A 15296-nucleotide genomic window follows, 5' to 3' on the forward strand; every position below is an offset into this window, starting at 1 on the left:
ATGTCTGTCTGTCTGTCTGTCTGTCTGACCGTCAGTCTTTCGGTCTGTTGAAATTACGGTACAGGCCACATTATTTGACGTAGAGCTTCAAAATTTGGCAGAACAATTTGTATTGTATCTAGGATGGTTGGTATTGCAAATTAGATATATAGGTCCACGTTTTGGTATAGCCCCCCATATAACGGTATCTCCCAATATCCGTTATCTTGAAGATTTTCGATACATTTTTCTACGAATTTGTCTAAAAATTGGTATTTGTTGATCATAATGCATTCTAGCTCCGGTGGCGAAACATTGCTTATATAGGTCGGGACGGGACCTCTCGATATTCGGTATTATGATGATTTTTTCATTTTTTTCACGGATTTGTCAAAAAATTGTTTTTGTTGGTCATAATAGGTTTTAGCTCCGGTGGCAAAACATTGAAAATTCAGGTCCACGTTTTCCTATAGCGCGCATATTATTGGTATATTGGCATTTAAGAAGATTTGGTAGGTGACAATCCTTGAAGTATAAATTTGCCTATATATATCCCGTTTTAGTATGGTCCCACATAACAACCTCAACTACATTATGGTTTTTTGAAAACGGCCTTACTGTAGTTCCAAGTGGAACACGTCTGATACTTTTATAAAAATGGGTTTCTTTACCCAATGGTGGAGGGTATTAAAAGTTCAGCCCGGCCGAACTGAAAGTTTTTTCACGTGTTATTTCTATGGACCTGAAATACCGGAACAGACATAGTTATATCAGCATAGAATACTAGGCTGATATATATACAGGGTTGCCCATATTCGACAGACCCATCTGGCAACGCCATAACTTTTGACAGAGATGTCACATCGCTTAATGACATACCGTGTTTGAAGCGTCAGTCCAAGCAGATTTGTACCATGAACCAATACACGCCACGCGAGCGCTCTGAAATAGTTGAAATTTACATTCAACAGAAGAAGTCAATTGTGAAAACTCAACGTGCTTTTAAAACATTAAAAAATGTGAGAAGTGCGCCTTCTAAGAACACCATTAAGCGTTTATACGAAAAATTTTCGACTGGTAAGGCTCTTTCTAATCCGAAGAGGTCATATAAAAGTCGACCAAGGCGATCGGCCGAGAATATCGCTGCCGTACGAGCCAGTGTTGAGAGGTCCCCAAGAACATCCCAAAAACGCCGTTCTCAGCAGTTGGGCATGGCTCGGTCCACTTTACAACGGATTATTCGCATTGATTTGCATTTGTTCCCGTACAAAATTCAATTGACTCAAAGAATGTTGCCTGCGGACAAGCCTCGTCGATTGGAATGGGCCCAAAGAGTCATGGGTCCGTCGAATATGGGCAACCCTGTATATATAAAAAAAAATATTGGATAAATGTGATTAGGATATCAAAATAACGAATGTCGGTGGGTACGTTATATGTGGGCTATAGGAGACCATAGACCTAGGTATTCCATGTTCTACCACCGGAGAAACCATTAAGAACCACAAATGCCAATTTTTGGACAAATCCGTAAAAGGTGATTATAACCATAAAAATACAGTATATCGAGAGGTACCGTTATATGGGGGCTATACGAAAACGTGAACCTATACATATATATACAATGTTCGGCCACAGGAGATAGAACTCATTATTACCTACAAATACCGATTTTTAGAAAAATTCGTGAAAAGATGTGGCGAAATTCATCAAAATACCGAATATTGGGAGGTACGGTTACATGGCAGCTATACCATATACTTGGACCTAATACCTCATTCTCAATACCAACCATTCTACATACAATACAAATTGTTGTGCCATATTTTGAAGCTCTACGTTAAATAATGTGGGCTGTATCGTGATTTCAACAGAAAGTCGGACATCGTTAGAATTATATGCCGATAATGAATAAATAATATATATTTTATTTAGGGATGCTACATACGAAATTACAAAGTTAATATACCCTTTTCAAAGTGGAGGGTATAAAAATTCTATTGAATTTATCTTTAAGTTTTTCCACCTTGTTGTTTGCAGTAGTTTTTAGATTCGTTCACAAAAATGTTAGCCTGATAGCCACAAGTTTGATCTACTCAACAATAGTATTCCGTATTGGAATTAACGTTTGATTTGTATTTTTCCCATTTTCAATACAAACGATTTTCCATTCCTATTTGAACTGTGTATAAGAATTGGGTAATAAAAAGACTTGGTTTACTTTGACTTGGTTTTATGTATTTAATATTGTGTAAAACGGTTTCGCATAACCCTTCCAATAAATTTATAGTTTTGAAAATCCTATTACTGTATGTCATTGCAATCGTCTGTCAATTTCCAATTGTTTATTCAATTACCATTCAATAAAACCATTGTCAAATAGGTTTTATAGTTAAAAGCTATAAATGCTTGTCTATGGTCTCAATGAGTTGACTTCCTTCTAAATTGTTGGCATTGTTTAAATATTTGTCTTTTTAATTAAGTTAATTCATTTGCATTAGCTAAAGCAAACAGGAAGCAGACAAGGAGGATACAACTTGCATAAATGCGTGTATGTTGTATAAAAACAAATATGAAAGGATTGAAAGCGGTTATTGAGCAAAGAATGTAAGGTAAAGTAATGCTGGTTATTGTAATGAACAATGTAGAAAATCAATACAGAAGATAATGAGAAAAAATGCATGAAATTAGCAATATGAAAGCCCCAGGAATGTGATATTCATATATATCCTGTTTTGGTTTGTAAAAAAAAAACTATATATACCCTAGAACACTATGTGCTGGGGGACTTATAAGTTTTATTTGGCCAAAAATTATGTAGCACCTCGAAATGTTGGTTTCCCACATAGGAAAGTATATATGGATCTTCCTATCTCGTCGAGTTGAGTCGATCTAGCTTTGTATGTCCGTCCGTCCCTCTGTCCGTCTGTCCATGTTTATTTGTCATCACTCTATAGGTAGCAATTATGACCCGATCTTCACGAAATATAATATGGAGGTGGGACTTGGGCCAGAATAGAAGCATATTTCTTTTGGAGATGAACGCATAATATTTAGGATTTGAAATGGACCAAAAACTGAAAAAATCCAGATTTTGCTGTTGCTCTGCAGGTCACAATTATAAACCAATCAAAGCGGAAGTTAGCATGGGGCTAGAGCTTAGGGTAGGGCAGAAGCATTCCAATTTTGATGGACATCGGGTTACATTTATTGGGTGAAATAGACCATAACATTTGGGTTAAATAAAATTCAAATTTTCCATTAAATCACGAATATTTTTAATACAGGCGGAATCACAAATAGACGAACAGGTCAATTATGACCGTTACGTAGATGCCGATATTAAATATATCGGAAATATTTAGCGAAATATATGCGTTGTTTATATACAAAGTAAGGGGATGTTAGCTGAAATGCTTATATCTCAAGAATAACTGAACCGATTTTGACAAATTTTGTCAATTCAGAATGCCCTCTTGGCATAAAAGTATAAAAACTAAAAAAAAATCGCATAAAATAATGCCAATAATGATGTTAATATAGATTTTGCAGTATTTTGTGACATTTTTATACCCTCCACCATAGTATGGAGGGTATATTAAGTTTGTCATTCCTTTTGTAACACCTCGAAATATACATTTTAGACCCCACAAAGTATATATATTCTTGATCAGCATAAGATTCTATTTCGATTTATCAATATCCGTCCGTCTGTCCGTCTGTGGAAATCACTCTAGCTTCCGAACGAAATGAAGTAGGTTGATAAAATTTTACTCAAATGTGTATTATGTCTGCAGGACTTTTGGTATTGAAAATGGGCCATGAGGGTCCACGTCTTCGTATAGCCCCCATATTACGGTACCCCCGATATTCAGTATTTTGATGATTTTTGCGATATTATTTACCGGAATTATTTCAATTTTGGTATTTAAAGTTCGTAATGGATACTACATCCTAAGACAGAAAATGAGTCATGTAGGTCCACGTCTTCGTATAGCCCTCATATAACGGAACCTCCCGATATTGGGTATTTTAATGATTTTAGAGACATTTTTTACCGGAACTATTTTAAATTTAGTATTTGAAGTTCGTAACGGATACTACAGTCTATGACAGAAAATTGTCTGTGCAGGTCCACGTTTACGTATAGCCCCCATATAACGGTACCCCCCGATATTCGGTATTTTGATGATTTTAGCGACATTATTTACCGGAATTATTTCAAATTTTGTATTTTAAGTTCGTAATAGATACTAAAGCCTATGACAGAAAATTGTCTGTGCAGGTCCACGTTTTATAACCCCCATGGTACCTCCATATATTCGGTATTTTGATGTTTTTAGCTACTTATAAACAGATTTTTTCAAGTTTCGCATTTGAATATTGTAATGGATTGTGACAAAAGCTGCCTATGCAGGTCCACGTCGTCGTATAGACTCTAATATACAGCTACATTCGGTATTTTTTAAGATTTTAACAGAATTTTTAACGGATTTTATTATTATTTTTTTTAATTGTTAAATTTGTACCAAATGGTGGAGGGTATTCAAAGTTCGGCCCTGCCGAACTTACAGCTTTTTTACTTGTTTATTTTTCATATTTTTGATCGCATGCGATTTTTTTAATTTGACTTATTATATTGAAGTGTACATTTTGCAATATTTTTTCACCTGACAACACAGGTTGGGATTATTGTAATTATTGTATTATTGCAATTATCGTCCGATCCTCACGAAAACTTTCACAAGGGTAGGGTTAGCCTCAGAAAGGCTATGATTATTGTTTTAAAAGATGACCACAATATATTTAGAGGTTGAAATGGACCAACAACCAAAATTTTTTCTGATTTTGCAGCCGTTATAAAGGTCACAAATAGGAACCAAAGAACACGAAATTTCGAATGAAGTAAGAGTTTAGGACAGCAGGTAAAATGTTTTATTACTTTTGTGTGAAAAAATACCAATATTACTTACATGCAATATCCGAAATACACAAAAGACGAACTTCTGGCTTTTTTATGCTGATTTCGTTGACGAATATAGCCAAATATCGTAGACAAGCAAATCATACAAATGGGTCTAAATTTGGAGATACAGAGGGGCCTCTTGCATTTGGAGATGATTGCAAAATATTAAGGGATTCAAATGAAGCAAAAATAGAAAACATTTCCTGATCACACAATTGAAACCAATCGGCACTGGATTTTGCATTAAAAGTGAATTAAGGACAGGGATGAATTCTAGGATTTTGGATGACCATTGGATTATATTTAGCTGTAAAATGGACCACAACAACTAGCGGCACGACGGAGTGCGTAAATATTGGGCAAATGTCCCCGGTCAAAATGCTAAGGGTAATATCTGGGCAGTACTTCGTAACATAATTTCAAAAGCGAAATCTTAAATATTGTAGTGTTGTAGGGTATCACATGGTCGGCCCCGCTCGACTATAGCATTTGTTTACTTGTTTTATTATATTAATGAAGTGTGTAAGGTAATTGACTGACAGACTCATTACAGCCCAAAGCGAGGCCGTTGAAACTAAAATCTTGAATATTTGCCTTTAGAATCGTAGTGGTGTAAAATAAAAAGGTTTAATGAAAACTACTTCTGCACAGTTACTGTGCCACCGGAAAGAAGCAGATTTTAGAAATTGAACAGCTGTTCCATGGTTTATGCAGGGGAGCACGAAAAATACCAAAAGTTATTTAGAGAGCCGAAAGAGCGAATACTTTGAAATTTTCATAGTTTTTGCCGAACTTTGCATTCTATGGACAGGATGTACAAAATATACAATATAGTACGGCCATAACAAAAATGCACAATATGGGAATGCACTCTTTTGAAGGTCAGTAAGGGCAAAAATATTCACTTTTTTTAGGAGGGTGAAACGACACGAAAAGTTATTTTCCAAAATGTATACACTTAAAAATATTAAAACTCAGATTTTGGGTAAGAAAACAAAATAAACATTTCTGTATTTATTTAATTTCACAACTACATAAGGCGGCGGCATTGTGGTTTCTTAAAATCTACTTTACAATTTAACATTTATTCATTTCTGATTTTTATACAACAAATTAGGCATTTTTCTCCGTATTCTTTTCGGCATTATTCATTTCTTTGCGTTTCTTATAACGCATTTTCAAATTGGTTATTAAACGTACCGTACAGAAATAGATGATCTCTACGATACTAAGGGTCGATACACCCATAAATAGACCCAACAGACCACCACAATTGGCAAGGAAATCTGTGGTACCGTACAACTCAGAACGTTTAGAGGTAAGGAACTGGGCTTCTTTGAAGAATATCGAGAGGCGGGTTCTTCTGGTCCTTTAATGGAATAACAAAGAATTACAAATTTTATTCTTAAAAGGAATTAATTCAAATATCTTCAACTCACTCTTGACTGCCCTCTTCTGCTTCCGTTGAGTTCCCCCGTTTACCCGAATGCACATATTCATAATCTGCCTGCGAAATCTCTGCCTCGTATGCAATGGAAGTACACGAGGGCAAACAATTGCATGTTGTCTTGCCACGGAAATTTTCTCCAGAACTAGCTATACCCTGATCGAATTCTCTCAGGGTCAATTCATCTTCGGCTTTGTTAAAGCAATGCACATTTCTGGCATTACACACGGGAACATCTTCATGTCCTTTTGGAAAAGGTAAAATGAATAAATTAAAAAAAATAATAAAGAATTTTGTTTTTGTCTACAAGCTTACTTGGCATTGAGAATTTTACACAACCACATTTGGCCAATGTAAAATTAGCTAAACATTCCTGTTCACAATTACTTTGGGTGTAGATTTGAAAATAACGCAAATCCCGTTCATTTTGGAAATAACATTGGCGTCTGTAAAACAAAAATAGAAAATTAATTATAGAAATAAATATATATGTATGGAAGAGTATGACAATTAAGGAAACGTAGGTTGATATACGGTTGATCATTTCGATTTTCTATTCTTCCATCTATCTTTTTTCTCTTTTTGCCTATATTAGCCAACTCGATGGAAAAATTGGGTATCTAAAAGATATATCAAAAGAAAGACGGATTTTTTCATCCACTCCCCTTTATACTTATAATCTCCATCACCATTATAATTATTTAGTTAGTATGAAATAAATAAATGAAAAATTTGCCAATACTTAGAAAATACTTGAAATCGAAGCTATCCTTTCCAAAAAGTGGACCTATATGATCCATTTTCTGTACCAATGACTCCAGATGTAATCGAAGGTCTCTGTAAAATTTCAAATGATACGAAATATGTCTTAAACTATAGAATTACCCTTGTATATTGTCAAAACTAAATGAGAGCCTAAACAACATTTGACCTAAGAACCCAAAACTCCTTCGGGGGTTTGATCTACAAATGTGAACTATCAAGTCCATAAAACTTTTCCCAAAAAAAATGTTGTTGTTGTGTATAGAAATTATAAGTACATTTGCAGTGAATTGGGAAAATGTGCTATTATAAATAGATGTATGATGTATTCTGATAGTTATAGTGAAATTTTATTTATAATATTTCTTCTTTTCAAAGTTTTTTGCAAAAAACGAAATTTTATGTTACTTTCAGGCGTCAACTCGAAAAAAGTCCGAAGAAATATTTATCAAAAAAAAATAGGGACTATTGTTTCCTTGTTTTTTGAAACATTGACGCACATTTTTTTATACAATGAAAAGAGAGATTTCTTTTCTTGAGTAACTCATAGTTAAATTTGATGAATAATGTTTTTGTCTTTGACGTAATTCTTCTAATATAATGTTCTGTAGGAGATGTCTGCGTAAACTCACCTAAAGAACGGTTTGAACTCTAAAATAATTATACCCTCAGCCATATGGCTACAGAGGGTATATAACGGTTTAGGCAATATCGGTCCACTCCTTTTGGTACCTCCCCCACAAAATTCGAAAATTTCAAAACAGTATATTACTGCACAGAAAGAGAAAGAATAATCCGATTTTGCCCCAACTTTGTAAATCTTTATGTTTGCATCAGTGCTAGGTCTGTGCAGAAATGGACAATATGGGTTCACTCCACCAAGTACCTTCCCCATAAAGGGTCAACATAGTGAATAATTAATTATGATTATAAATATATTATAATTAAAACTCTTATAAAATGTGTTGTAATGTCCGATTGTTTTCAAACTACACATATTACAATATTTTTATTAACCAGGTCTGGTGTGAAGGTGGAATATATCGCTCCACTCCTTCTGGTACTTCCCTCACAAAGAGGCAGTTTTGAATAACCAGAACGATTATAAAACAAGAAATAAGCATCCGGTTCTCTTAATATTTCACACATCCCATTACTTCTACTAACACAAGATCAACTGTGAAGATGCGGTATGTCGGTTCACTCATTCTGGTATCTCTTCCACAAAGGGTGAAATTTTCATTCTTTACAACTTTAAATATTTCTCTTATATGAATATGGAATTTATGATTTGCACAAAGTTGGATATAAACGTTCGATTTTCTTGTAATTTTCGCATACCAATATTTTTATCCGTATTAGATGAAGTATGAAAGTGAAATACTTCGGTCGACTACATCTGGTAACTCACACACATTTTACATTTTCTAAAAATTATCACATATCTCATACAAAGTGAAGTAAGTAACCAATATAAACTGGACTGGCATGTCGAAATATTAATATCAAAATTATTTAAAACTAATTTATAATCAAAATAGAAGTCAAAATATATTTATATAATCGGACGTTGGCTGAGGGTATATATCTTACTTTTTAATTATTTGTATACCCTACACCACAAGGTGGTCAGGGTATTATCTTTGTGCATTTGTTTGTAACAGACAAAAGGAAACGAGATAGACCCATAGTTCCTTTTGATGATCTGCATAGAATCACATTCTGAGTCGATTTATGCATGTCAGTCCGTCCATCAGTCTGTCCATGTATTTTTATGAACAAAATGCAGGTCGCATTTTTTATCCGATTGAGATGAAATTTTCCAAACAATATTTGTTTGTCCAAAGTACAAACCTTATTGAAATTGGTGAGAATCGGTTCAAATTTAGTTAGGGCTCCCATACATATTTTCAACCGATTTCGGCTTAATTGTGCACCAAATAGCCCAATGCCCCAGCCCCAATGACCTGAATTTTGGTACATCCGAAAAATTACAGTCTAGAAGCAAGTACTTAAAATTTGGTGAAAATCGGTTCAAAAATACCTTTATCTCCCAATATGTATGTTCAATCCGAATTGGATTAAAATCCCTCACATGCATAATATGCCCTCCACAACAATGATCTTTGATACCAGATATCATATACAGCTCTGAAAAAGTACCTAAAGTTTTGTCAAGATCGGTTCACACATATGTTTATTCGATTTCAGGTTTATAGTGCACCAATTGGCTAATGTCAGCCCAAATGAAAGGAATTTTGGCACTTCTGACGGAATTCAGTCGAGAAGCAAGTACTTCAAATTTTTGTAAAAATCGGTTCAGATATAGCTACATGTCCTTGTATATGTTTCATCCGATTTGGAGTTAAAGTACCGCACATGCGTAATATGCACTCCACAACAATGATATTTAATATCGGACATTAGATACAACTGGAAAATACCTCTGCCAAATTTTATAGAGATTGGTTCAGTTTTTTATGTACCATCGATATACATCTTCATCGGATATTACGGTTATTGCTCACCATATACAGGGTGTGATAAAAAAAACACTGCAACAAAGTCAAACGCCTTAATTTTACTTTTTTTTAATTTTATGGAATGAAAGCAAAAAATGTCGGAAATAGCATTAAATTTTAGAATATGTTTAGATTTGTTCGCATTGGTCACCTTTGGCACGAATTATGGCCTTCAAACGGCCAATGAAATCATCACACGCTGCCAGAATGTTGCTCTGCGGTATTTTGGCCCGTTCCCGGCGAAGCGCTTGCTTGAGGTTATCGACACTTTGGTATTTTTTAGTGCCAACCTTGCTTTACAAAATACTCCAGACAAAATAGTCCAACGGATTGGTATCCGGAGTTTTTGTGGCCATTGCGGGCTGGAAATGAAGCGAGGAACCTCATTTTGCATCCATTCTTGGGTGGAGCGTGTAGAGAGGGATGGTCCTGGGTCCTGTTGGAATGTCCAAGGTCTGCGGCCAAACTGTTTGCGTGCCCAAGACATTAATACAGCCTCCAGAATATTTTCGCTTTAATATTCGGCATTTATTTTGATGCCACGGTCGATTAATACGAGCGGATAGCGAACATCGTCTGTTATGGCAGCCCACACCATCACCATGGCCGGGGCTTGAGTTCTGGTGGTCAACCGAAGGTGAACATTCTCAGCTGACCTCTTTGGTAAGTAACCACGATCATGTTTTCTCATCGGAGACAACGAATGTTTTCTCATCGGAGAAAACCAAATTCGGCAGTTGGTCACTTTCGGCCAAGCGAAGCAAATCTTTAGTTCTTTTGACTCTATTTTCTTTCTGTTGCGGTGTAAGTTCTTGCACTGTTCGGAATTTCAATGGATTTACCCGAGCTCATTTTTCAATATTTGCCGAATGGAATATTGCGATATGTTCAGCTCAAGAGCCATTTTTCGGTCACTGCGACGCGGGTTTTGATCAAGTCGCTTCTTTATTTTTCGAACCACTTCTGCTGATGTTGCTGTTTTCTTCCGTCCAATTCCTTGACGTCGGGCTAGGCTACCAGTATCATGGTGACGAACGATGGTACGAGACACAAAAGATTTATTCACATTCAAATGCTGGAGTGCTCTAACGATAGCCACTTGTGGCTTTCCAGCCATATATAAGGAAGTTACACTATCACGCTTGAATTCTATCACGAATAACTTTTTTTTTTGGAAAATTCTCAACAAAATGCTTTTTTATGTTTGTAAACAATATAATGAGTTGTCACTGGAAAATGAAATGATAGCAGTCTGAAGTTGGTTGCCGTTTTTTCATCCCACCCTGTATATACTTTGTTAGATCTAAATTTATTATTTCGATTAGTTACAGACCAAATGACGAACCTAGTATACCCTCCATGCTATGTATTGTGGGGGGTATAAAAAAGCAACAAGCAAGTATGGACAAGAAATTAGATTTGGAAAATATCGAATTAATGGCATGAAAGTTGGGAAGGTCTTCCTGATTCGGAATCATTATTTCCTGTACCTTTTGCACATATAAAAATATGTCCACATATTTCGTTAATTGAGTGCTTTATCTGTAGTATTACCCCATTGGATTTACTTCATGTTACTTTCAACTACAGAGAGTAATGTTTTCTAAAACGAAACTCATAACTTTCCAATATTTCCTGATTGCAACCAATATCATGAATTCATCCCGGTGAATGGAATGAACACTTGGCTTTTGCAGCTTTTTTGATATGATGACTTTTGTGAAAGCCAAGATCTTTAAACATTCTCAAGTAAATGAGATTCACACTCACTTCGCGACTTTCCCAAAAATCATGAAAATTTGGTTAATATTTTATTTCATAAACACTACCACTTAATCGAGAATCAAAATGCCAAGTCCTTAGGCTTGGTACCACCCTTCATCAATTCCATCATTAAATATGAGAATTTTGAATATTAAACAACTCACCTATTTGGCTCGTAGTGCTTCAAACCATCCGATGTTGTAATAATTTTGGGTTTAATTGCCATCAACACTTCCTGGCTGAATGGTATGCGGAAAAATTGTTTTGTAACTTGGGGAATTTCTCCCGGGGTATGTAAAACCAACTGGAAAAATCGGAAAAATTTTTTAAAACATACTACCATTATCAATTCCTTTACCACAAATAATTACCTTAAATCCCTGTGTCGTACCACGGCACAGATAATCGAAATCTTTTTCAACGCCGCTTAGCAAAAGATTCAATCCAGCCTTCGATCCAGAGCCAAGAACCCGATATGGATAAGTATCGGTATCGGCATTGGCATCATAGCCATCTTCAACATTCCAGTGGGTGGCAGTACGATTTTCCGAATGCAATACAACATCCTTGATTAAGCTTCAGATCAAAAAATACATGACATTTGTTTAAAAACCTAATTTACTTCAAATCATGTTTTATCATTACCCCTCATCCCGATAAGTTTCATAGGCGGTCAGCGTATTGAATGTATAACACGGCCCATCATCCGTAATGAATGTGTGAAATAATTCCGAACAATCTGTACCCACATTACGCCATTTGCATTTCATAAAGATCTCCTCAAACTGTGGCATTATGTCACGCAGTGTGGCAATCAGTAATCTGCTATCTGTGAAGTTGTCCTTCGTCGGGTACAGTATTAAATGTGAATCGCATACTTGAAAACTTGAGAACAGTTTGTTGAGGCTAAAATCCATTTAAATGTAAAAATTAGTAGAGAAATTGGAAATGTTGATTTTATTTGAATAATTTTTGAAAGACATTGAAAACAGAATTTTTTGCGAATATTTTTTTGTATACCTTCCACCATAGTATGGAGGGTATATTGAGTTTGTCATTCCGTTTGTAACACCTTGAAATATACATTTTAGACCCCACAAAGTATATATATTCTCGATCAGCATAAAATTCTATGTCGATCTAAAAATGTCCGTCCGTCTGTCCGGCTACGGAAATCTCTCTAGCTTCCGAATGAAATGAAGTACGTTGATAAAAACTTACTCAAATGTGTATCATGTACTTTTGGTATTGAAAATGGGCTATGTGGGTCCAAATCTTCATATAGCCCCCATATAACGGCACCTCCCGATATGCGGTATTTTAATGATTTTGGCGACATTATTTACCGGAACTCTTTCAAATTTAGTATTTGAAGTTCGTAATGGATATTACAGCCTGTGACCAAAAATTGTCCGTGCAGGCCCACGTCTTCGTATAGCCCCATGTAACGGTACCCCGATATATGGTATTTTGATGATTTTTGCGATATTATTTACCGGAATTATTTAACTTTTGTATTTGAAGTTCGTAATGAATATTACAGCCTGTGACCGAAAATTGTCCGTTCAGGTCCACATCTTCGTATAGCCCCATATAATGGTACCTCCCGATATGCGGTATTTTGATGAATTTAGTGACATTATTTACCGCAATTATTTCAAATTTTTATATTTAAAGTTCGTAATGGATACTACAGCCTATGACAAAAAATTGTCTTCGCAGGTCCACGTCTTCGTATAGCCCCCATATAACAGTACCTCCCGATATGCGGTATTTTTATGATTTTAGCGATATTATTTACCGGAACTATTTCAAATTTAGTATTTGAAGTTCGTAATAGATACTACAGCCTATGACAGAAAATTGTCCGTGCAGGTCCACGTTTTATAGCCCCACGGTACCTCCCCATATTCGGTATTTTGATGATTTTAGCTAAATTATAAACATATTTTTTTTTAAGTTTCGCATTTGAATATTGTAATAGCTTATGACAAAAGTTGCGTATGCAGGTCCACGTCGTCGTATAGACCCTAATATACTGCTACATTCGATATTTTTAAGATTTTAACAGAATTTTTAAAAGATTTTAATTTTTTGAAAATTTTTAAATATGTACCAAATGATGGAGGGCCTTTAGAGCATAAAACGTTGTTTTAAGATCGGGTTTTCTAAAAATACTTTTTCTTAAATTATCGTATTTATAATCCTGTGATTTGTTGATAAAACTTCTGCAGGGGCTAGCAGAAGAATAACCTTGGTTTTATACCCTCCGCGTGCATTATCATCCAAAAATCTGTTTTGGACCTAGGTATCTTTAGACGAAATACCTTTCAGGATATCTGGACTCGACGTAGCGGTGTCAGTCCGCAGGTTTATCTGTCTGTCTGACTGGTGCGCATAATAACTATCGAAGGGAGCATCCAATTCGATCTAAACTTGATATATCGTAAAATTATTATCAAACTTAGATCAAGTTCGGAGATGGACAATATCGGCCCAGTTGTTCTGCTACCTCAAATTTATATTGACCATAGCTCTTATAAAATGCAATAAAAGAACCTTCACATCTCAATATTTTTAGGAATACAAGATTATCTGTAAAGATGGAATATAAAGGATCACTCCTACTGCTATCTCCACCGCAAAGAGTCAAAACTTTGAGTAATCATATATATTCTATTTAAACATCGTATAATCAAATAAATCTAAAACACAAGTCCTGATAGGAAGATAGGATTCAGGTCCAAATATATTTAAATAAACAGTCAAAGGCTGAGGATTCAAGGATTATATAAAATTTTCAGATTTTAAAGGCTTGTTATACTGGTGGATCGGCCCATAATTGCCACCTGTAGAGTGATTAAAAATTAACATGAACAGACGGACATACATAGCCAAATCGACTCAGCTCGACGAGATAGGAAGATCCAATATTGGGAAACCAATATTTCGAGTTGTTACATAATTTTTGGCCCAATCAAACTTATTATACCTCCAACACATAGTGTTGTAGTGCATAAAAATGTAAATATTTCCACAGATATACCTACTCATCACTTGAAATATCCTCCATAGTTTTATTCGTCTTGTAATCTATGTACTTCCAATAGATGTCCGTAAAATTGAAATACGATTGCCGATTCTTGGTTTCTGTGCAAATGGTTATGGCCGGAAAGGGAATTTGCCAGACAGGTGTGGATTTTTCTGCAAAACTCACAATAACTGGATTATTGTTCCACTTGTACCAAATGTTCATGGTCAGTGAGGTACACAGGTAGATGGAAAATACGAAGACGAAAATCCAAAATACTCTGGAAAGAAAATTGGGAACAAAAACGAACACACATATGCATTATTCCTCCTCATATAGAGTAGGTTTCTTCATTCACCTCTCCCACACAGGCCGTTTCTGTTCTCCCAAATACTTGATGCCATGTATGGTGCTGTTGTCACAATATTCCGAGAATATGGCCCAGGCAGCCTGAGACGGCTTACCGTATTTGATTTGTTGCTTGTTATCCACATCGTCATCACTATCCACATCAACAGTCTCCTTAAAGGCCGTTATGGTCTTGGCCATCAACGCTGCACGCTGCCTAATTGGATAAGACAATACAAATCTTATTATCAAACGAAGTCTTTATTCTTCCTTTTTTTTAGCTTGGCGCAAAATCCCATTTGCCAGGAATATTGCACAAAGCCCTGAGAGATCGTACCATTGCAGTGTACTTTTCACCGATGGCTTGTGTTCCAGGCCATTTGCCGGCTCCATCTTGCCTGGCAAAGATGTTTAGACCGTTCTGAAATCCGATTTGCTCGTTTTTATATTTTTGTTGACTTTAACACCACCGCGTCT

General features: G+C 35.6%; 1 protein-coding gene across 1 annotated transcript; it reads right to left on the reverse strand.

Annotated features, from left to right (window-relative positions):
- Positions 1-5938: 5938 nt before the first annotated feature.
- Positions 5939-15296, reverse strand: LOC101894912 (pickpocket protein 28). Its single transcript, XM_011292988.3, has 9 exons — positions 15157-15296; positions 14830-15036; positions 14491-14751; positions 12086-12346; positions 11812-12016; positions 11605-11744; positions 6708-6838; positions 6385-6637; positions 5939-6314 (listed from the first exon to the last, which is right to left on the reverse strand). Exons 1-9 carry the CDS (start codon positions 15210-15212, stop codon positions 6059-6061), a joined length of 1770 nt encoding a protein of 589 aa, XP_011291290.1. The 5' UTR covers positions 15213-15296; the 3' UTR covers positions 5939-6058.

The sequence above is a fragment of the Musca domestica genome, unplaced genomic scaffold, assembly GCF_030504385.1.
Source record: "Musca domestica strain aabys unplaced genomic scaffold, Musca_domestica.polishedcontigs.V.1.1 45, whole genome shotgun sequence".
Lineage (NCBI taxonomy): Eukaryota > Metazoa > Arthropoda > Insecta > Diptera > Muscidae > Musca > Musca domestica.